Genomic DNA, 24,444 nt, shown 5'->3' on the forward strand with positions numbered 1-24,444 from the left:
CCGATCTGCCGCATCACTGAAGCATCGACCTTGATCCCAGAAACAAAAAATAATACATTTGCTCGTCTTGTCGGAAGCATCAAAATTATATTTCAATAGATTAATAACACATTTATAAAACATCTGTAATATACTAGTAATATGTTTGACCCTTTAACATTGGAGTTGTCGCCGGTGACGCCTAAATAAAAAAACATTTTGACATAAGATAACTTTTGAACCATTTACGTGACCAATATAATTCCAGTGGATTCTGAAGTGGAATCCACTATATCATTTCAGCCTGTAGGGGGCAGCACACAGATGTTTTTAGACTATTATATTTAGAAGTTTGCAAGTTTATTTTAAATAGTCAAAAATTTGTCAAGGACTATTTATAGAGATAAAAAGCCAAAAAAAAGTTGATTTACGGTTTGGTAACCCTTTAAAGACAGTGGCAGACTTAGCAATTTGGGGACTGCAGCTGAACAATATCGGCCCTTTGCAGCAGTTGTGTTGACCATTTCTTTTAAAAAAAAAAGTCACTTAAATAACTTCTTTGCTGGCCCACTTCTAGATATGGTCAATGTCAATAATTCAAATATTTTGATGTATTTAAAAAGGGAAATCACACCAAAATGTTTATATCTCACATGATGGAATAGTTCATTGTTACACAAGGATGGGGTCAAAACACTTTCACATGAGTATTAAGTCATTTCAGTGATTTTTTTTAATGACAGCCAAATTATGCAAACAGAAAGCCTAAGTTCACTTTATATTATGGTGACAAACTCATTTTGTCAGTCAGTATGATTGGAAAATAAATTCTGTTTTGAATTTAATGTTTGCATATATCTATTTGGTCATTTTTTGTTATAAAACAAGTGTATTTCTTTTTCTGTTTGAAATTAATCTAAAGCTACATAATAATAATGAGTGTGGAAATCAAATTAGACATTCTTTTAAAGTGTTTCGCTTGGGGCCATTAAAACACTGGGGGGCCCCGGGCAATCGCCTACCTTTGCCAAATGGTAAGTCCACCCCAGCTTAAAGACCCACTCTGATCACCTTTTGAAAAAAGCATTCCCAGTGCTCTTTCAATTTTGCTATTTTCAGAGAAAATTTAGCATCAAAATCAATAGAACTTTGCCTTTTGAGTTGTGAGCAACCCCGCCCCTCTTTCCTTTGCTGAGAACTTGTTAACATGCTCTCCTGCTAGCTTACAGCCCCTCACAACCAGTCTTCTTTGAATTGCTTTTCTTCATTTGCTCCCACAATTTAAATACCCCTAAACACAATTTTAAGGTTCATTTTCCATGTCCGCCATCATAAAAAAAAAAATGCCACAAGAACATGTTAAAAACAGGATTTTCATCAGAGTGGGTCTTTTACGCTCAGTAATTCATCCATAAACAACAGACTGATGGCTTTAGGAAATCCTCAGCACACCGGGACCTGAAGCCTCACCTTCTCTCCAGCTCATCCTCATTCTGTCACACATGTAAATCTGTCATGGCTTGCTTCGTGTGCCCGTCTGAGGCGGGGGAGGGCACGACGACACGCTCGGCCCCCCTGGGCATCCTCCTCGGACCGGGAGTTGGCGTAATACGATTAATTCGGGAGCTAATTAGTTTCCCTCAGTCGAGCCCGGCTGCTGCCGGTCGCACAGATCCATAACTTATCAAAAGCTGATTAAACACTGGAGTCCTCCTGCTTGGGCTTCTTAAGAACGTGGAGCTTCGCAGTTGTCAGGATTACTTAAGTGTGAAGGAAAGACGGAGGCATCCAGATGTGGGAGCCACGCGTCAACTCTCACTTCCTGTCACCACTCGCTCCTGTCAGATTGGCATAAAGAGCTTTGGATATTAGAATCGATCACATTTCCTGACACTTTGAAACCACAGAGGTGGACGGTTAATAGGAGGTGATAACAGCAGCAAACTTGAAGGCCTCTAAAGGATGCTTGTAACCTCTGACCTTGACTTGACAACGTGTCATGTCTTCCATTAAAAGATGTGCTGTAACAGAACCATGGATAAAGGTGGTGGAAAAACCATCAAATGCTTTCAAGACACGTTTTGGTGAATAACCATCAAAGGGGGAGTGCATGACGGCGTGGAGCTCTGCAACAGGGTGGTCCCGTGCCGCTGATCCGAGCGATGGGTCCTGACAGCGACTCGGCTTTAGCCGCCAGCGTCAACCGCCTCACTTATGTAACCGGCCTATTGTTACCCGCCCCGTCACCGCCATTAAAATTCATAAGATTCGCATTAAATTAGGTTCCGAGCCGCCGAGGATGCTGGGAGAACAGATGAAAAATGCGAATGAGCTTAAAAGTGGAAGCACGAGACGAGATACAATGAGACCGGGAGAGTCTTGGACTTCTCCTGAGGGCTGGAGGAAGCTCTCAGCGCAGCTTTGTCCTGCATGCTCATTAGAAAACCCTTTGGACATAAAAACACGTGTGGGGTTGGAGGGGGAGGGGGGCTGGCTTCCATGGTAACACACACACGTTGCTCCGACACACACTTGGTTGCAATGATGCTGGTGTTTTCACACTGTTCAGATGGAATGGTTTATTCATAATCATGATAGTATAATAAAACAATGAACATTGAAAGCACTGACAGTTGAACCGAAGGCCTCTCAAACAGCATGCACCCCCCCACCCCGCTGACCCCGGCGTTCTCAGTCCTTCGTCTGTTTTTTTGTTTTAATCCTTTAAATATATTTCTGATATAAAACAAGCCCACGTAATGATGAGTCGACCGTATTTGTGAACTGCCTCTCCTCTCCTCGCCGCCTCCTCCTCCCCCATGAAGCCCCACCCCTCCGGAGACCCTCTTGACTTGTTGATGTCGTGGACGTTTGGTAGGGGGGGGGACGGTGGGGGAGCGAGCCATAACAAAAAAAAATAAAAAGTTTATCATAACCTCCCTGAAAAAGAAAAACAATTAAAAAAACTTTTGTTTCCCACAATGATAAAAAAAAGTTAAATAAAAGAAGTGCTGGAGGGAAGTCTGGAGCTCTGTAGGCAGGAGGCACTTTGGCTCAGAGCGAAGGCCCCGCATCCGACCACGTGAGGAGGGCAGGGGGGGGGTGAAGGCATGCAGGCGACACCGGGATCCAGCGACGACGATGAAGAGGCGAAGAAGAAGGAGCACCTGACAAACGTGGAGGAAAAGGCCAGCCTCCCCCTCCAGTTAATGCCACGTCTCAGGAGGAGGAGGACGAGGGGGATGAAGAGGAGGACAGGTGGGGAGGAGCCGGGAGCAAAAGAGCGGTGGAAAGAGGGAGGAGTTTTCTGGCAAAAGCTATACAACACAAACAGTTAAACAGTCCTAGTGTGAAAGCAGAGGACGGCTGGGGGGGCTCAGCGGCAGGGGGGTTTGGGGGGCACAGTGTTTGCAGTCCCACAGGTTGATGGAGTGGGGAAGCAGGAGAAAGATGCTGCGGTCCTTCTTCTCTCTCTCCCCCCCAACCTCCCACAATCCTTGTGCCGGGGCTGCGTGTTGCCACCCCGCCGCCCGCGACCCCCGTCTGCACCTCCTCTTCACAGGTAGAGCTCCTTGGCTCTGATATGCTGCAGCTTCTCCCTCAGCATGCGGAAGGAGGGCCGCATCACGGGGTCCAGGGTCCAGCACTGCTTCATCAGGTCGTACACCACCGGGGGGCAGCCGTCCGGGGCGTCCATCTTGTACCCCTTTTCCACTCGGGGGACCACGTCTTTCAGCGGCTGCGAGACACACAGGTAAAGGTTAGCCCCTCCCATCAACAACTAAATCATTGCAATTCATTTGCTCGCTCCAGCAGCTGGTGATGCAAATCAAATTATAGTCACATCACACAAACAAGGAACACAAAAATATCCACAAGCTTAAGCATTGAGATACACCGCCATCTGCTGGTGAGTGTAGGTACAGCTACTCACAATTCTGGGGTAAGGCACGCGCCCAAAGGAGTAAATCTCCCAAAGTAGGATTCCATAACTCCAGACATCTGACTTGGTGGAAAACCTCTGTAAATAATAAAAAAAACAAGTATTGTGTTGAAACAAACGTTTCCGTTTCTTTCGGTTTTTCCCTTCAGGGGTCGCCACAGCGAGTCAGCTTCCTCCATCTGTCCTCTGCATCCTCCACTCCAACACCAGCTACCTTCATGTCTTTGCTCATTACGTCCATAAATCTCTAGACCTCTTTATTGCAGCTCTAGACTCTAGACCTTCTACCAATATATTCATGGTCTCTCCTCTGGATATGTCTGAACCATCTCAGTCTGGTCTCTGACTTTATCAACAAAACTAGGGCTGTAAACGAGTATCAGAGTACTCAAATACCAGTCTACCTATTCCAACCTGCCTGCACTCGCTTCTTCACTTCTTTTCCACACTCTCCATTACTGTTGACCCAGCATACTTAAAATCTTTATCCTGTTCTTCCTGTAACTTCATTCTTCCACTTGGGTCCCTCTTATTCATACGCATGTACTCCATCTTGCTGTGGCTAACCTTCATTCTTCTCATTTCCAAACCTCCACCTCTCTAACTTCTCCTCCACCTGTTTCCTGCTTTCACTGCAAATCACAACATCGTCTGCAAACATTGTAGTTCAAGGGTGGGTGAACTTGTTGACTCGTGGGCTGCAAAGGGTTCCAAAACGTTATGAGCCGGATCAGATGCTTGATATGGATTATCAATGTAATTTATTGTAGCAGGCCAGACTAAATGGTTTAGCGGGCTGCATATGGTCCCAGGGCCGTAGTTTGCCCACTCCTGTTGTTATCCACGGTCCCATAATGTATATTTTGAGATCACTTCTGGTCTTCAGCTGAACTCAAAGCTCAGCCCTGACTGCAGCTGAAGCAGCTGCTCGGCCTGCAGAGCTCTCCTCCCTCTCACCTTCTCTCTGAGTGCTTCTGGAGAGGTCCACTTGACGGGCAGCTTGGCAGTGTCCTGAATGGAGGAGGCCTCCTTGGTGAGGCCGAAGTCGCTGACTTTGGCGATGTTGTCGTCCGACACGAGCACGTTTCGAGCTGCCAGGTCTCTGTGCACAAAGTTGTTGGCTTCCAAATACTCCATGGCTTCACACACATCACTGATGGGAGAGGGGGGGGGGGCAGGATGAGAAGAAATGATTCAGACCATGCAGATGTCACTAGCTGTTTCCATAGGCTGATGACGGATTAAACTTGAATTTCATTTGAGACGTAAAATTCTTACCTAAAAGCGTATAGATTTGTAGCACCAAAAGAAGGAATAAAAACCTTTTAGGAAAGTTAACTGAAAAAGTTTCCTTTACTTCAAAAACAGAAGTAAAAGAGTAATCGCTTCACTAATAAGTTCAGTGGGATCTTCATGTTGAAACAGAAAATCCCTGAATCAGGACTGATATGCTAAAACCTGCTGATCTCCATGTTAGGCTCATTTGGCAAATGTGCTGGATTACAGTTTGAGCTTTAGAATTAAAATGAATATTTTAGGGCGTTTGACTTCCTAGGACAGGGGTCTGTAACCTTTAACATGAAAAGATCCATTTGGGCTTGTGTTCTGCTGATCAAGACTTAATAGGATCCACAAAGTCTTATATCGATACTGCTCTCTATTAATTAAAATGCACTTTTTAATAATAAATAAAATACAAATTATTAGAACTTGTTTTTTTTTTTTTACATTTGACAGAAGCTCATATGAATTCCTTTCAAAATAAAATGGATCTTGTGCCAAACTGGAAAATAACAGTGCAGCTCTGGACAGCATAAGATAACATGAGCTTTAAACCCATAAAGGATCAGACTTTTTAACAAAGTTTTTCTTAGCATTTGAAATCTGTGTATTCTGGAGGAAGCAAAGCGCAAACAAATGTAAAAATCTTGATATAGTTTATCTTTAAGGTCCGCCTCTGTCATAAATGTATAAACTTAACTAATCTCTTTCGGCTTATCCCTTTCGGGGTCGCCACAGCGTAACAGCACCCACTGTTTCAGTGATTTGGCAGAGTTTTTACGTCGGATGCCCTTCCTGACACAACCCTGTAATTGAGGGGCACAGGGACCCAGTTAGGCAGCAGCGTCAAGGGTCTTGCCTAAGGACCCAATCTGGGTGGGGATCAGTGGACGCCCTGGGAATCGAACCCAGGGCTTCTGCGTGCCAGCCCTTCACTTAGCCCACTGAGCCACCCAGCCGCATAAACTTAACTAATCTAAATAAAAAGAATAATATTATTTTAGCCAAAGAGCCACTATGGAGAGGTAAAAGAGCCACACGTGGCTCTGGAGCTGCAGATTCCAGACCCCTGACCCAGGAATTCATCAGTTCAAAGAAACCAAAACTAAATGATATTTGTAGGAACACAAGTAACTCTTGAAAATTGAAATTGTGTTTTTGATGTTTTAACAATTTTTCCGATGATGGAGGACATATAAAAAAATAAAGATCGTTGCTCTGCGCCAACAGTTCCACCAACAATTTAGAGGTTAATTTCAAATGAACTTCTGCCACTCTGCAGAAACTATGTCCAAAGAAAAGTTGTTTTTTTTTAATTCTGGCTAAAACGGCCTAATTATAATTTAAAAAACCACAAGGACCGCTTTTGCAATAGATCAAAAAAGGATCAGAATGGGACTTTAAGGTGTTTAAAATGAAACATTTTATTTGAGGACTCACAGTGAGAACTTGAGTAAACAGTCTCCCCCAAGAACGGACCTTCCTCTGGAGCGCAGGTAGTCCACTAGGCTGCCCTGTGGGACAGTTCACACCATAATGAGAAAAATACACAAAACACTTGAAAGAAAACTGTACTTCAGAGCTACATCTATGCTTCACTGCATAATTATCCACAGCGAAAACAGTAAAAAAAACAAGCAGAAACACATTAGAATCTCATTTATTTGTAAGCAGAGATAAATTTTGAGTAATATAATGTAAATAAAATGATTTATTATTGCAAAAATAAGAAGAATGTCAATGAAAAAACTAAAAACAGAGCCACAAATAAAGGGGAGATAAATGAAAAAAATGTCAAATTTACAGATTTGATAACATCAACAAATCTGGAGCTATAGATGTCAATGAACCACATACGACTAGGAGATCAGGTTTAGTGAAGTAATGTAAGTAGTAATGTTTATTTGACAGAAACGTTTAATAAACAGTCAAACTATTTCTCGCAGTCAAATAAAAAAATGAGTACCTTCCTCATATACATGTGACAAATGAAGATGAAACCACAATTTTCTGAAAATGAAAACAATAGAAGCAGCAAGAGAACAGCTGTCTGACCTTGGCCATGTATTCTGTGACGATGTAAAGACTGCCCCTCTCCTCTACGATCACGCCCAGCAACTGCACCAGATTGTTGTGCCTCAGTTGCCTGCAAAAACCCAGAACAGATTTGGATGAGAGAGTCAGAGAGGGATGACAGTTGGGTGCACAGATTGATTCAGGCGTTGGAGCTGCTCTTACGTCATGACTGAGGCCTCTGCGATGAAAGCTTGAGCTGTCGCATCATTCTTGATACATTTGACTGCCACCCTGGTCCCCCTGTAGTCTCCCAATATTACATCTGGAATAGAAAGAAAGGTTTTATTTTTTACTAAGTACAGATGAAAAGATAAAAACTAAAGAGACGTTGCAGTTTGTGCTTCTCACCTCCAAACTCCCCTTTGCCGATGGTTTGGAGGAGTTTCAGCTCCTTCCGGTTCAAGGCCCAGCCGCCTAAAAAGAGAACATGTTAATGTTTTTATAAATGTCTCCCTCCAATAGAAAAAAACACAGTTTTTCCTTAATAAATGTCCTCCATCATCAGATAAACATGTCAAAAACACAATTTTTATTGAAGAGTGTTTCCTAAATATTTGATTCCATTGGATGTTTGTAAGTCGGGTCAGATGCAAACATGAAGACAGGAAGATGAGGAGACGCTGGGGGAGTCTGATCTGGACCGACCTTGAGGCCAAGCTGTCGTTTCCAAACACAAAATTAATCTCCTTCACTGATTAATGCCATTAGACCAGGAATGACGGCGTAACCTTAAAGGGTTTGTGTTCTTGTGAGGTTAATGTGGCAGTAAATAAACAAATGTGTGTGTGCTGTGGTGTCAGAGTCCCTGTAGAGTGCTGTAATGAGCTCAGTGTGCTCTTACTCCTGGAGAACTCGTCCTGCGCTGCCACTGTCCCCTCCATCAACTTGGGTTTAATCAGCCTGGTACAAAGGCCGTCAGCATCTTTGGTGTAGTGCTGCAGGGAGAGAATGCAACTTTTAGATGAATTTCCTGCTCAAAATCTTTTATAAAATCAACTAAATGTTCTCCATCTTTTCATTGTAAAGCTGGTAAAGTTATCAGGAACGGAAGGACGGGAGAATCCGTTTTAACGCTTTTGATATACAAAACAAACACGACTGTTGTTTTTTTAAGCAACACCACACAGGAACATGAAGGTGGCAAGGAGATGAAGAACGCTTTAAGATCTGATACGAGGAGACCACGAACATCAAGAAATACAGCATGACGGCTTTAACTCTTATCAGCATGCATCAGTACTAGAACAGGAAGATGAAGTCTGGTGGAGCAGCAGAGTCCCTAATTCATTTCCATATAAAAGGAAAAAGAGGCGGAGCCACAGTGAGAGGAAATACAGCGTTTTCCTCAAAGGGAGAAACAGGATTAGCCCTTATTTAATCTGAGGAAAACAGTTTCTGGTGACGCTGGGGACCAGTGTCATGAAGCACAGATAGGACTAACGACTAAAGACTGTTTCACTTGAATACATTAACTTTATTTCAGCCACAAATTACAAACCTGTACTTGTACCTTAAATTCTTAACCCTACATACATACTTTACATATACCAATAAGATAACAGGTGTTTTTTTTTTTACTTTAGTAATAATGACTGGGTTCTGTTAAGATTCTAGTTCCTTTAGCATGATCCAAACGTTCCTAAAAAAAAATCCATAGTATACAACTTGGTCCATTGTTTTCTGCCATTTTTTTCCCCCATCATTCAAATAGAGGCAGTGAAGGGTTTTTTCTCCTCATTTCAAAATGGCTGCTTCCATGAAATCTCTAACACTTTTGGTGGGAAAAAGTTTTTATTTTTAAACTTTGGTGGTGATTATAACTCATGTTGTTCATTTTTATAAACTTGCTGTTTTGAAAGAATGGAAATTTGTTGACAGTTAATTCTTTATAATACTATGTTAAAAATGTGTGGCTCAAATTTGATACAGTGGATGAATGAGGTGCTCTCATGTCATAGTTTTTTTTAATCTGAAACCAACATTTAACGTATTAAATCGGCCAACATATCAAAATTGATACCATCTTTTTGTTCACCTTTTGGCGTTTCCCTTCAGGGGTCGCCACAACAAATCAGTGAAAGCTGATCTGGTTTGGCAGAGACTTTTATGCCAGATGCCCTTCCTGACACAAGCCTGTATTTCATCTGGGCTGGGACTGGCACAGGGACACCCAGACTTGGGCCCCCTTATGGCTGCAGCGTTAGGCAGCAGAGTGAAGGGACCACACTGGTTTAAGGTCATCACTGCACATATCTAATTAAAACTTAAAATGCAAAATGTGTTTTGTGGATTTCACATTTAAAAAAAATATAAAACATATAAAAAGCATAAAAAAGGCCTCAATTGTTTGATTTAGTGGGTTTTCCAGGGTTAAATGATATGTTTTATTAATAATAGGTTGGAAAAAGCACGAGTATGCCGGTCAGTCCACCTGCTTGTTCTCATTCATTAAAAACCAACCAAACTAATCTTTATGTATAATGAAATGTGGTTACAATTAACCCTTTGAACAGTCAAAATAGATTATTTAAAGAGTTAAAGCTGAACAATCTGTAGACTGACTGAACCACCAGGGGGCAGCACCGTAATTAGTCAGTTATTTGAGTAGCTTCTGTGTAGGTCTGTGCAGCCTGGCGAGGCAGAGCCGAGGGGTCGGGAAGAATGTGAGGAATCCTATGATGGGCCGTTTGCAGGGGAAGCTGACGGATCAGAGGAGAGAAACAGAGATGGACGACAAAAGGGAGGAGAAAATGTGCTCTGAAACCACCAGGGAACACCGAGACAGGGAGGGCGGAGGATAAAGGAAGTGGAGGAAGAAGCGAGCCTGGAGGGTGTGAATTAGAGAAAGCTGGAAAGACAGAGATGGTGGGTGGCTGATAACACTGGGTATGTAGATGGTCCCTCTGCCAGCTGGCACCGTCCCTTTGTCCACTTCCAACGCCCGGTGGGATAAAACGATGAGCCCCAATTAAAAGCGCGATAGGTGCCAATCGAGCTCCTCTCTTTATCTAAAAGGATGAAAGGCCTCCGTCTCTGTGCCACCATGCCTCCTGCCTGTCCCGCTTCCCTCTCTGTCCTTCCTCTGAACCTGCCAGCAGATAACAGCGAGGGCTGGGCGGATCACAGCTTTCTGAAGAATTTTTAGGAAGTGTCTAGTGAATACTTTATTTCTTTGAGATAATACATAATGTTACATTTCATTCAATTCAATTAGGATGGCGTTGATAACGAGGGTCCATTTATTTTATTTTGGGTTTTATGCTCTCCCCTAAACCCAAAGTGTTCAGAAATAACTTATCCCTCCTAACTATCAAACTGAATGGAAAATTAAAAAGGTTCAGTCACGACTGATACTTGATAAATTGAATTTTTAAATTTTTGATAATTGATCTGCATATGCTACGATAAAGTCTGAAAAAGTGTTATGTCTACTTACATAATCATGTGAATTATTTTTAATTAAGGATTCTTAAAGACCAGAATCTGTGTTGGTAAGGTATAAATATCTTATTATAAAGTTATGAACCGGATATTGATGTTAAGAAAATTATAAGTTGGGTGGCATTATATACCCCATTGAAATGATTTTATTTTTTAAGCATTCAAAAATACAATCTTGCACTAAGTATCTCGTATCACTTTTTTCCAACATGAAACTAAACTTTAAAACATGTTTTAACTGTGAGAAGTTACTTAAGTAACTCTTATCAGTTTTTGAAGTTGTAAAAGGAAATTTGAACATCTTTTCTAAATAATTTCAGTTCAAGTTTAAGAAGCTGTTAACAGTTCAAGAGTTTTTAATCTTGTCTTTCTAGATAACATTTATTTAATAACTTTTTTTGTTCATTTTACTTTCCTATAAATCTTCTTAAAAATAAAAGCAACATTGCTTGGCGTGGATAAAAGAGCCTGTGATTAACTTTATTGATCAATATAATATTTTTTAAAGAGAAAAGGCTTTAAAATAGGACTTCCCATGCATGACATCATTTTTTGTGCATTGATGTAAATATTGATATTATCCAAATCAATCAGAGTCTGGGATTTAATACAATAATGTTTTATTGGCATTTTTACACCGTTTACAGTCTTTAAAGTCCCACTCCAACTATATTCTTTTACTATAAAATCTTTCTCAATGGTCTTTTAATTATGATTATGCAGTTTTAGCCAAAACCAAAAACCTGTGTCGCTTTTTTTAAAGATATATTTTCTGCACATTGGCAGGAGTTTATTAGGAATACCCCCCCCCTAAGTTGTAGGTGGGACAGTTGCAGAGGAGCAACCCCGCCCCCTTACCCTGAGAGTTCTGTTTGCGTGGTCCAATGCAAGCTTATAGCCTCAAGACAACATTAGCAACGCAAGAAAATGGCGAGCAATATCAAAGCATTCCAGCTGTAGAGTTTTGAGCCAGATGCCAACTTAGATGAGAAAAACCAAGAAGTTAATGAGGGTTTAGGTGGAAACAAAAGAGGAATCACTCTTTCTTTAATCAGTTTTTGTGTTTTTTTTTTCTGATAGAATGATGGATAAAATAACGTATTAAAAACACCCTTTTTATAAACTCAAAATTGACTCAAGGTCTGATCATAACATTAAACTGCAACTTAAACACATCAGTGTAGATTCTCATGCATTTATTTTTGATTTGGTAGAAGTAGTGAGGTAAAAAAAAAAACTGTCAACTACACTTGAGTTATTTTTAATTGTCGAAGACATCACGTGTTTTCTCAGAGACTTTCTCAAGTCTAAAAAACTTGGAACTTTAGCTCTTGACAAACAGATTTTGAGTGTAGGAGTCAAATTTATAAAGTCTGGGATAAAACCCTTAATTTGCCAAAACAAAAGTGGCCTCTCCTCTGAAAGCCTCTCTTCCTCTCAATGCCTTTTAGGAATTATAGAAGAAAAGAAAAACTTAAAAAGTAAAGTTAAAAGTGAGTCAAGTTTCCTTTTGCCTTTTCTCTGTGGGTTCTAGTGCTGATCCTTGAGGTGCTTAAAAACAAACATCTAAAAAAGATGATTTGATAACTGATCAAAGATTTGAAAACTGGATGGTGGTCCCTCACCTCCACCAGCTGCATGAGATTCTCGAAGTATTCCTCCTCATCGATGGTGAGTTTGCCGTTGTGGTAGATGATGCGGTAGTGCTCCACCTTCCCGTCACAGCTGACACACAGGGTGTAGTCCCCCGGGTAGTTGGTGCTCTCCCTCACCAGGAACAGGCCGGTTTCTGGGGGGTAGAGGAGCCGCTCCGCCTGCTCACGAGTTATCTTCCCATGAAACCAACTGAAAGGAAACCAGAGGGCAGAAATATGACGGGTGAGCGGTGAGCGAACACAGAATGATGGCTGTGAAAGAGACAATTTGACAATGAAGACACGCTCCAATCAACTTTTGAGCTATTTTCAAGGCGTTCTCAGTGGTCTTTTAATTATAATTATGCCGTTTTTAGCCACATAAAAGGACATAGTTTCTTCAGAGTGGCAGTAGTTCAGTAAAAATTCTCCTGAGCTGTGGATGGGACTGTTGGTGCGAAGGAACCTCTCCGTTTTTCTTATGACTGAACGCTCTCCCACTAGCTTACAGCCCCTCACACCTCCAACCAAACATTATCGGGGAAACAAAAATGGTGAGCAATATTTGAGCAAACTAGTCAGCTCAGATGAGGAAAATGAAGACGCACTTGGATCTAGTCATCTACAAGTGGATACATCAGAATGGAGTGGAGCAGGAAGCTCGCCGATTTTAGATTCAAGCTCACATGTGAAAAAGTCATAAGAACATTTTATATTATTGTTATTAACAGCCAATGTTATCTTGCACTGGCAATATATTGAAGCAGCACTATGATTATGGAGGCTGAGAGATTAGTTGTTATGATTTATAGCTTTTCTTTTTGGAACACACAGCGTTTTACATTACAGGGGTGTCATCCTCTCTCTCTCACTCATGGTGTAGAAAGAAATAAACATAACTGGATGAAATAATCACAGACAAAAATGAAGTTCAGAAATCCAGACAACAAAACACAGAGCAAACAAAATGGAATAATTAGATTATATTTTACTAAAAAACACAGATTTTATTTTTATTTACAGGCTTTGTTTTGTTGGGCAGTATGTTCATATTTGTATAATTCTATCAGGATGTATTTTATGGAGATCAAAATCTTTTGGGTTATTTGCAAGTGTAATTTTTCAAATAAAATGAAATAAAAGTTTAATTTTTGTTTCTTTTAAGGTTTAGTTTATTTCTAACTTCTATAATTTTGACAAAACATATTTTAACAGAGAATAAAATATTCAAAGTGATTTAAGGTTCAAGTTGATTTATTCTGAAATAATATTCCTGCCTGTTTTTATTAATTGTTTTGCTAAAAAGTTACATTTTTAAAGTTTTAAATGTGTAGCTTTAGTGGGTTCAATAAATGTTTTTCCTGTTCGGCCCATGACCTAAGGTGTGTTTTGGATTTTGGCCTCCTGTGCGATTGAGTTTGAAACCCTGTTCTAGGTCACAAATAAGTTTTATTTGAAACAGCATCTTTTCATCTGGTCCTGATTCACAATTTGAATACAGAAATACTAAGAAAAGCAATTTTGAGCTTTATTTTCCTCATACATGTCCTCCATCTGAAAAACTAAAAAAAAAAAAATACAAAAAAAACACCTAAAACATGATTTTCATCGTAGTGGGTTTTTAATTAAAAATGTGTGTGTTTGACGTTGAATATGAGAGTAAAACACTTTAGAGCAAAGTTAAGATAAATCCAACGGGACAAAATGCACAATCAGAAGATCGGGCAATCACAAAGGCTTTCATTTTCTAACGGATATCATTAGAATTTTTATTTCCAAGCTGCTCTTGACATGTGGCAAGAAGAAAAGGTTGGGCAGTGGAGAGCTAGTGGGCTCAGTAAGAAAGTACCTGGAGCCAAACAACAGGAAACACTGAGCTCACGAGCCGTGCACATAAAGAAGGCAGGGGAAGGGTCGGAAACTGACACGCAGCACTGGAATAACAGGAAGACCCAAAACTGTTTAGAGGAGGACCGGAGAGGGACGGCCCAACGAACCTATTCTTGAGGTCAGGCAGAGCTGAGGTGGACTGCCCTCATCCCTACAGCAATAAATGTTTGGTTTGTGCACATTCTGGTAATTTATCCTGAACAAACCGAGTATTTAGCCCAGAATTACTGCTCTGTTTTTGCAGATTTACTAATTAATAATATATTCTAGAACTATTCCTAAATATTAGTGCTGCCACACATAATTATTTTAATCAACAGGATGTAAAGCACACATCTTTATCTCAATCAACATTAGCTTTAAACTAACAAAAAAAAGATATATAGCATTTCCTGTGATAATGCTAGAGTGAATGCTGTAAGCTGAATTCACCACGGAAGATGGTAGTGCTGAAGCTGAAAACGCTGAAGCTGATATCCAGCTAAAATATTAGTTAAATGCGAAATTACCCTAAAAAAACTGAAAAAAGTTAGCCAAGACAGCTAGGACTCCGCTAAAATATTAGCTAAACTCCAAAATACCCAAGCAAAAACAAACAAACAAAAAATTATAAATTAGCCAAAACAGCTAGCATATAGCTGAAATGTTAGCTAAACTCCAAATTAGCCTAAAAAATCCTTAATAAATGCCAAAATACTCCAAAAAGTTAGCATAATGCCATTATAACTTTCAACTTTACTACATTCTGACTCCGTATAATATAAAGTAACGGCTAATCGACTATTAAAATAGTCGTCTATTATTTTAATAGTCGATTAGTCGACTTATTGCGGCAGCCCTAATAAATATGACTTTAAATCAGCCAATAAAACTCTGGAAATGGCAGAGAACACGTCATTTTCTTGGTCTTACCAGATTTACATCATTACTTCTAACCACAGAACATCCTCCTTGTAACCTCACAAGTGGAAAGCGTGTGTTTTCTATTGACTGACGCCCCTCCTTGTGCGACAAGTCAAATTAGCCCCAAACAGCATTCATGCATGCTTCTTCCTATAGGCACTGGCTGGTCAATGGGCAGTAATTAACTGCTGTAATTGATTTATGCCATTTTTTCCTGCGGCTGCCCCTGTCACATCCTCCTCCTCCTCCTCTTCCTCGCCTCCTGAGACAGCACAGACCCTTGTGGCTAAGCGGCTTAATATGGGTTGAGTTGATTAGATCAGCACAGGCAGCTTCTCCGATGGACAGCAGCTCTTTAACTCCCACTAATCTGAGAGCAGGCGCCAAGTAGTGTGGCCACAGAGACACTCAGTGAACGAATACTCGCCGCTTTGTCCTCAGAAATGAAGTGCAGTTTTCTGAAGTGACATCATTCCAACAGAAGAGCGATAAAAATTGTGGAAAACAACATTTTCAGCACAGCATGGAAGAAGGAAGTGGGACAGCGGGAGGAATGCCCTATCTTTTTTTAGGATGAGGTTATCTGCAGGTTGAGAATCTGCCACATGGGGGCAGCAGACAGAATGAAGAACAACGTGAGCAGCTGGCTGACTGGAGAGTGTCACCCAGTCAATGTAAACATGAGGACACAGCTGAACCCCTCATGCGTGGAGGGAGAGGCCTTCTCTGAGGCATCAGAGAAACATCGCATCCCTGTGGGCTCAGGTCTGCGTTTCAGCTTATGAAGATTTAACAAAATACTGTGATTTTGGGGGGAAGCAGTGGACTAAAAGAAAGTCATGAAACACTAGAAATTCAACTAATTTAGTTATCGATAACAACACCTGAACTTGATCATTTAGTGTTTTTTGAAATCAAAGTGATTTATGGACCAAATGCAAAAATAGGCAAGTTTTAAAAAAGGAAAAGTTAAAAAAGAACAATTATATTTACAAAAAGATTGTTCAGCAGGGTTTGAGTTTATACTTAGCTAGCGATGAAAGCAAGACACAAACAAAAACTACAAAGTAAATGGACATCAGGGAAATTAACATTATACCAAAAAGTAACCCGTTAATGAGTTCAATTAAAGCTTTTTAAACATTTTTTGATTTGGCATAAGGGCAGAGTGTATTTGAGTCCTCTACTGCAGTGGCCCCCAAACCTGGGCCACAGACCGACACCCGTCTGTGGGACAGTTGGCAGGGCCTAGAGAAAAAAAACAGAACCTACATTTTTTTTCCATGATATTTATTATTAATCTAATCTGAAGTTTTATTTAAGGAAAATACTAAATTCTCCACCACATACGACTCATTTTTGATGCATGCCAAGTCGTTTAGTCGAAAATTCATCCACTACCTTTTTAAAGCGGTTGCACCAACCTTTTTTGAAAAGTTAACAATGTTAACACAAAGAAAACATAAATGGAAAGTTTTCTTCACAAGAGTCTGTGAGGAAACAGGAAGACTTCAAAATAAAAGAAAGCTGTGTTTAACCAGGAATCTTTATTCCAAATGTGGATTTATTGTGACGGTTGTTCTAACACACCATTACAATTTCGCATAATATTAAGCAAGAGGCTATCTAATGTGAAGATGCTGCTAATAAAGTTTCTCAAACGGTGAGTTCACGCTTATTATACTAAAATACACATTTTAGTGACCTTTTTTTGTATTTATGAGGCTGAAATCAGCATCCAATTTTTTAGCTTCCACTTTGACAGTTATGGGTTTTACGTGAAAATCTTTATCACATTTTAATGGATCCTACATAGAATCTAGACTAGAGCACAAAAGTTTAAACCAGCTAAGAATATTTTAGAGCAGGAGTGTCTAAACTGAGACCTCGAGGGCTGGTGTCCTACATGTTTTCCAACCAATCTGCCATTGAAGCTCCTTACTGGCTTAACACACCAGATCCAGGTAATCAGCAGCAGATAAGACAGGGTTTCTGGAAAACCAGCGGGAGGCCGGCACTCGAGGACTGACTTTGGAGACCATGTTTAGAGGATGAAGATGAACTTAAAATTTAAAATAAACACCCACTTTAGCCTCGTACAGTCTGTGAACATATTGTCCGACATTACACCAGTTTGTAACCTGAAAAAGGTTGGAGGCTTCACTACATGGACTCCAGAGAAGCCTCAGAACATAATAGTCATTTCCAAGTTCAAGATTTTATGATTAACCAATATTTTTTGACTAGAGGTTTTATTAAATAATTTTATAGTTCAGACACTAAGAGCTGAGTCTCACGAGTGTTATCAGTAGTTATTGCTGCCCCCATCTGTGAAATAAGGAAAAGATGAGCATTCACTAGAAGCTAAAATCCGCTCAAATACTTCTTGATAACAATATGCTGTAAAAATGTTCAAATACAGAATCACTAATTACTATTAAATCAAAATCTTCCACAAGTGTTATCCATATCTGTATAGACGTGTGCATCAATCTGAGTAAAACATCATTTACTCCACACATGACATCTTAAAAGCTGCATTTGATTTATTGTATTTATTCCAGTCGGGAGTTTTCAGAGATGTCTACCACCATGTCGTGTTTTGATTCACAGCAGAAGCATCTCAACTCTTCAGTCTCACATTTGCATCGTGTAAGGTTGACCTGGTTTTGAGATTTTGCCATTTCCAAGCGTCTAACTGTAACACTCCAGGAAGGCTCCATCACTGACGCAGATTACAGAAGACACAATAAAAGCATTAAGTCTGGAACAAATAGAATTCAACTCTTGGAAATCAGCTCTCTGTTTTACCTCGCAGCATTGGGGGAACCGCAGCTTCTACACACTTAAGTAGCTGTGTGACAACAACGTGCAAAAATGCATGACCACAACTGCAGTGGTTATTTGGCTGTATATTGTTTTCTGCCCAAGATGGTTCCTTTTGTAATGAATTCCCCTTTAACATAATTATACAGACATTTACCACTCAGTTCCTGCTTTGCTTTCACTCTGGTACTCACGGCATCAAACTGAGTTTTCCTCCCGACTTGACTCCTTCCCTTTTCTGGACATAGTTGGCTGGAATGGTACCCTCTCTGCCCATTGTGTTCCTCGCTCTGTACCAGTTTGGATCCTGGAGAAAAATTAAACAAGACTAAAAGTTAGGAAAGTTCAGCTGAGAGAAGAAATCCTCCAAAACATGAGAAAAACATCTACACACAAACACAGTTTAGGGCAGCCAGAAAAAGCGGCGTGGTCAGGACTTTCAAATGACACACTGAACTAAAATCCATGCCAGCATTTAAATTGTTTGAGGGCAGAATTCACTGAAGTCAGTGAGGGCTGACGAATATGTGAAGAGTCAGGAAAGACCAGACTGCACCGTCAGTGACAGCACTGCACTATTTTTGTGACTGATAACAGAGGTTCTGATGCTCCAATAAATACATAAATAAATAAAATAAATGCACATTTACATGATTAAATATCTAGTTGTTGGTGGTAAACCTAAAATATTCTGTCTACAAAAGCAATTTAAAGACACAGCAGCTGCTCTTTTAAATTATGTGTGCAAATGCATCATTTATTTATCTCAGAAAAGTTAAAATGACCCGTTTTCAGTAAATAACTTTATCCAAGTATGCATAAAACTAATTTAATTTACTGAGCCATATTTATATCTAATTAATCCTTTTAGATTACACTAAATGATTAAGTAATCCTGAAGGTGACAGGATGAGAGTCAAGTAAAAAGAATAATTATTACGGTCCACTTGGTCATCTGTCTTTAGGATTAATCCCTTAGACACAATCATTTTTTCATCATAAACTTCTTTTTTCTATATTTAAAAGTTTTCTATAATTATTTCAGTGAGCTACTTTTTTATTGTGATTGATCACAAATTGTCAATAGTAAACTCACAATTATTTGTGAATTAAAAGCCTTCTTTTAAGCTTGTAGTATTCTTATTCTAAGACGGAGAAATCAACAAAAGCCTTCTATATGTAAAACGGTTAAAAAAATCTAAATAGAATAGTATATTACTGAATAGTAAATTGAATGCAACGCTAAATATCAAAATTTACAAAAAGTAGTAACAAACTTGCAAGCTAAAAGAGCTCAAAAAACAAACAAGAAAAGGTGTTTGCATATTATTGTATCTATGGACAAATCAAGCGGGTTGCTATGGCTTCAGCTGACCACCAGATGTCCTCGCTTTGTTTTGGACCGAAGCCTCAAAGCTCTGAATGTTTTGCAGCGGCAAACTGTCATTTTTAAAAGATGGTTGGGCTCAACTTTTTTGTGTGTCTGCATTACTTCCTGTGTCTTATTATTCTAATATATAGTTTTCCTCTTTATTGAGGAGTAAACATTTTGTTGTGCATATACTCAAATAAATTAGACTAATATATTTATAAAATAATAGACTATTTCTGGGTAAGCTCTTCTAAAAACATTGGTACTACTTTTTGTCATTACAATCAATAACATTGACTAGTTGTTGCAGATGTAACAATGTGAATTTACTATCAACACAATTAGGAAAAGTACTTCAAAAAAAAAAAAAAAAGCTCTTCCTCACCCTGGTGACTCCAATGATGGTCAGAACATCTCCTTTACAGAAAGGCAGGTCCTGTTCGTTGGCAGTCTGGAAGTTGTACTTGGCTACACACTCTGTGCCAGATGTCCATGGGGCCTGGAAAAAGTAGACAAATAATAAAAAAAAATAAAAATAAAAACAGAAAATTGAATAAGAAGCTAAAATGCATAAAATAATTTAAAGATCTATTAAAATTTTAGTGAGAACAAAATAACTAATTTTAACATAATAATAAAGCATGAAAAGCTTGTTAAGAAAATTTAAATTTAAAAAGAAACTACCCAACCAACCATCATCCCACATAAAGGCGCTGCTCTGTTATTGCACCTTTCCTGGAATTTGTAATCTGGCAGCCAGCCGAGTGTATTCACTTTACGCGTTTAAATCAGCTCAGTATTGTGATCAAAATCCAAATCCTGCCTAAATAACATGAATCAAGCGAAATGCCAAAGTCAGAGTACAAAGCAGCAGGTGTGTGAGTCAGCTGGTGTATTCACAGCAGTGGAGTGGATCTGACGCAGCCTCTGTAACAGTGATTAGGGGTTTGGGAACAGGGCTGATTGCTGCTTCAAAGAACTGCAGGAAATCAAACATTTCTTCCATTTTTTTATTTCTATGTGGTCAGAATGACTTTAAATGTAGAGTTTGGTGAAAAAAATTGATGCTAAACACCACAGCAAGTTGTATGTTGTCTTTCAAAGAAAAATATTGCAAAATTGTTGATGTCAGAGACAAAATCTCTGACATTTCAAGGCATCAATCAGTGTGATTTAATAATTCTGTCTTTCAGCATCTTTTCACATAATATTCTTTAAATTATTCTTGTATTTTTTATCAGTGAAAATCTGAAATAATGTAATGAAATGGTTATCCTGTGGGATATTTAGGACATATAATGTGCATTAAAACTAGAAATAAGTTGCTTTTTCAACATGTTGACTTGTCAGCAAACATATTTTACTGTCAATGAGATGAGATGCATTTTAACATGCATATGTAATGGAGTCAGCAGGAAAACTTCAGCAATTATAGAATAGTAGCTGCTTGGTCTTGAGATTTACCTAAATTAAATATATATATATATATAATTCTTGTATTTTTGAAACCTCAGCATAGCAGAGCTGCGTACCTAAATTTTGCATTTGTAATTCTCGAATAATTTTGTTTCTGAATGTATGAGCACATATTTCCTACTATGATGAGAGAGTTTCTCTTTAATCTTGATTACTTAAACATTATCCTTAGTCTATTCAAGATATCCAAGTGTAGAAACGTTTCTACATATAAATATGTTTATTGAAGAAAAGTAAGGGAATTGTAAACGGGCTTATTGAATCCATTTGTGGAAGGTGCATTTAAGAAACACTTACATGGATCCCAGACATGGTGGAGGGAATTTGGCAGCAGAAGTCCTCAGGCAGGCAGTGGTCACTGTTCAGCTAGTACCATCAGAGCTGAAACACAAGAAAAAACAGACATGAGGAATGCAAACAGTTCAGAAGAAACCTGATCCGTCTTTACCTTCATGGACATCGTTTAAGAAACCTGATTTATGAGCCAGCTTTTAGGATGATTACAGACTTTCAAAACATGTTTTATTATGGTGATATAGTTAAAAAAAATGTCTCGGGCAGTAAATGACAAAGCTGACGTTTGATGTCACCTGGCTCTTTTTAACATTTAAAGACTGTTATTTAACGGCTCTTTTAAAGGAAGCTTGAACAGAAAAAAAGTCTGAGAAAGAAAAACAAGTCAACAGATTCATATCTTACAATGGTAAAGAGTTGGTGCCAGTCCGGCCAGATCTAACATGTTGAACATTTTCAATAGAATACCACTAGTGTGCCAAATCACACCAAAAACAGCGTTCGGAAATGTTTGAACGCTTTAAAACTTTAATGTTTTTATCCGTCTGATTAGAACAAGTTTTCCAACGTTGTGTCCATGTATCAACACCTTTTCTTTTAATGCATAAAAAGAGGCCAAGGCCTTGCGACAGTAAATGAGTAAGATCCCTGACAGTAAACTCCATTCACAGCGTCTCCCTCGGAGCCAAAACACAGAACAGGAAGTTCAAACAAGAAGGGTGGAGAGGGAGGCAGAAGAGGAAGTAGCCAACACATATTTTCCAGAGCTTTATAAGAAGGAGGGGGTTGTACTCAGAAAGCGACACAAGCATGGGTACTCTGGTCACTTCCAGCTGACTTCATGAAACCAGTTCAAACAATAAAAAAAGTCAACAGATTTTCTTACATATTTTTGGATGAATTTAATAAACCCTTGCTTTGTCTTATTTTCGGAAGATCAACATAATATTGTAAAAGTGAATTACCTACACCAGTTGTTATTCAGACCTCAGAGTAATTTGGGATTCATGCAAATAAAGCATCTCCTTCAAGAAGATCCAACAATAACTGCTGCCCTCCCTACCAGAACCCATGGATAAGCTTCACAGCTCTACCCCAAGCTGTAACAGGAAACGGCCTAATTGCAGGCCGTTGCAGATGTATATGCAAACTGACAGAGCCAAATATATCTGAGGCCCGGTTGCTGTGGTGAACCCAGAGGGCGCGTGGCTCTTTCTTTGTCATCAAGAAAACGGAGCAATGGACCATCACGATTCAGCCAGTCTGTCAAAGGAAGAGCCATAACTGACACACAGGTTCTGATCTCAGTCAGCACCAAGGATTGTAGCCTTAAAGTGGTTCTCGCTGAGGATCTACAACTTCCATCTTTTCATAGCTCTCTAAGGAATAATGCAGCATTTCTCAACCCTGATCCTCGGAGCTGTAATTGCCCTGCATGTTTTCTATCCTATCTGGCTTTATGGATCGTTATAGTAAAGTCTCTACAAAGGTTGATCATGATCTGATCTGAGTTAGGTGGGTTTGAGGAAAGTTGAGTTGAAAATATGCAGCCAGTATGTCCTGAAGACGAGAGTTAGAAAACACTGGAGTATAACCATCAACTGTATATGAAAACTGGACTGAATGAACCCTCACCCCCTTCGGCGTTCCAAATAGGAAGTACCCACTGGTTCCAAGAAGCCAAACCCCATAGACATCTATTGAGAAATAATCAGCTATTACTCAGCCTTCATATTTGTCAGAATAACCATTCTTGGTCAGGTACCTTTTTTTTAGGATATACTTGATAATCCTATTTTTTTTCCATTAATTTTCTGCATTTCAGGATAATCAAGTTATAAACTGGCCAATCAGATGCCTCAATAAAAGTATGTGGTGCCTGCTGGCCCCCATGTTCAAAACATTTAACAGCTTTTTGTAGCCCACCTTCATGTGGTAGGGGTGTGGACTTCCATTGTGTGTGATTCTATCACAAGCTCCCTCATAACTGGCGAGAATGGTTGCCTCAGAAACATTGACTTATACCGACTCAGACCAATCACTGCTTACTACTGACGACGCCTGGCTCCAACATGGCAACCTCCATAGTGCAAAAAAAAAAAAAAAATGCCAATAAAAATGACTTTACTTAAATGAAGCTGGAAGTAAGTCATTTTCCGTGGGTGACGTCACACTTACTCTGTCCAGTTCTTATTTAAAGTCAATGGGTACGGTTCAGCTAGCTTGTACACTGTTTTTTGAGGGGTGGGAGTCCTTCAGTTTAACAAGTTTCATATACAGTTTATTTGCTCGTTCAGTACGAAGTATTGCACCAAAAACTCTTCGATAAAATCTGCTGTTCACTTACATAGGCTCTTAATAAAATACAAGTAAGACAAATTTGAATTTTGCAATAATCTAAACCAAACTGGAGTATAGCCATCTTATTTTATTTGGAGTAAAATTAATACAAATATTCCATTTGGTGAATTAAATCATGCATTTTGTATACCGCAAAGACATAAACCTTCGTTGTGAACTGAATTGACAGAAATCTAAATCCATTAAGTATACAGAAAATAAATAAAATAATTCCTGTTTGAAAAAGCATTAATGGTTTTGATTAATAATCTGAATCTAGTTATCCAATTTAAATGAGAGAAGATGACAGTCATAATCTCACCAAAACAAACTCTGTTCTTTAATCTGGTACGAGACATGAAGTAATTTAGCAAGAATTAAATCTTCATCATTCTGTTCAGAAGTGAAAACAATCAAGACAGTCGAATTGGCATTTGTTGTCATCCTGTGTAAAACAGGATAACAACAAATTTAATCTCAATAAGATCATACCCAAAAACTAAAAGTATACCGGATCTAATCTTAAATCAACTAAATAAAAAGGTTAAAAAGATGTAATCCCACTGATTGTTTTCATTTATAAAATAACTTTGAATATACTTTTTTTTAGACAAAAAAAATAAAAATCAGAAGAAACTGCTTTTTATTCTTGTTTGGTTAACACAAAAACATAAGAGTTAAAGCCGTTTACACTAAACACTCACAAGTTACTGTGAGAAAGTTTAGCTCAGCACAGTCAACTTTCCCTGGATAAATCAGAGCTTAGACCGAATCACCAGAGACGGCTGGATTTGATCAGGAACTGTTGTTAGCGGTCTCTGAAAACTACTGTGAGAAAGCCTCCAATTATGTGATTCTGCTAAATCCAAAGGCAATCCACAGATTACAGTGTAACAGCAGAGTATCAGTCTGAGGTTAGAAGACGACTTTTATTTGGTCTGACAATTAAGCTCGTCCCAGATTTGGCTCAGTTGAAATGGGGGGGGGGG

At 39.2% G+C, this 24,444-nt stretch overlaps 1 protein-coding gene across 1 annotated transcript in view; it reads right to left on the minus strand.

Moving 5' to 3' along the window:
* Positions 1-2,515: 2,515 nt before the first annotated feature.
* Positions 2,516-24,444, minus strand: part of LOC112161049 (tyrosine-protein kinase CSK) — a 40,402-nt gene continuing 18,473 nt past the window's right edge. The window contains exons 2-13 of the mRNA XM_024296016.2: positions 21,119-21,202; positions 19,731-19,844; positions 18,168-18,280; positions 12,346-12,565; positions 8,121-8,214; positions 7,628-7,693; positions 7,442-7,541; positions 7,259-7,349; positions 6,644-6,717; positions 4,880-5,075; positions 3,914-4,000; positions 2,516-3,718 (exon numbers count right to left, since the gene is read on the minus strand). Coding sequence (XP_024151784.1) covers positions 3,536-3,718; positions 3,914-4,000; positions 4,880-5,075; positions 6,644-6,717; positions 7,259-7,349; positions 7,442-7,541; positions 7,628-7,693; positions 8,121-8,214; positions 12,346-12,565; positions 18,168-18,280; positions 19,731-19,844; positions 21,119-21,133 — 1,353 coding nt within the window. The 5' untranslated portion in view covers positions 21,134-21,202 and the 3' untranslated portion in view covers positions 2,516-3,535. The remainder of the gene's footprint in view (positions 3,719-3,913; positions 4,001-4,879; positions 5,076-6,643; positions 6,718-7,258; positions 7,350-7,441; positions 7,542-7,627; positions 7,694-8,120; positions 8,215-12,345; positions 12,566-18,167; positions 18,281-19,730; positions 19,845-21,118; positions 21,203-24,444) is intronic.

Source organism: Oryzias melastigma, linkage group LG3, assembly GCF_002922805.2.
Source record: "Oryzias melastigma strain HK-1 linkage group LG3, ASM292280v2, whole genome shotgun sequence".
NCBI lineage: Eukaryota > Metazoa > Chordata > Actinopteri > Beloniformes > Adrianichthyidae > Oryzias > Oryzias melastigma.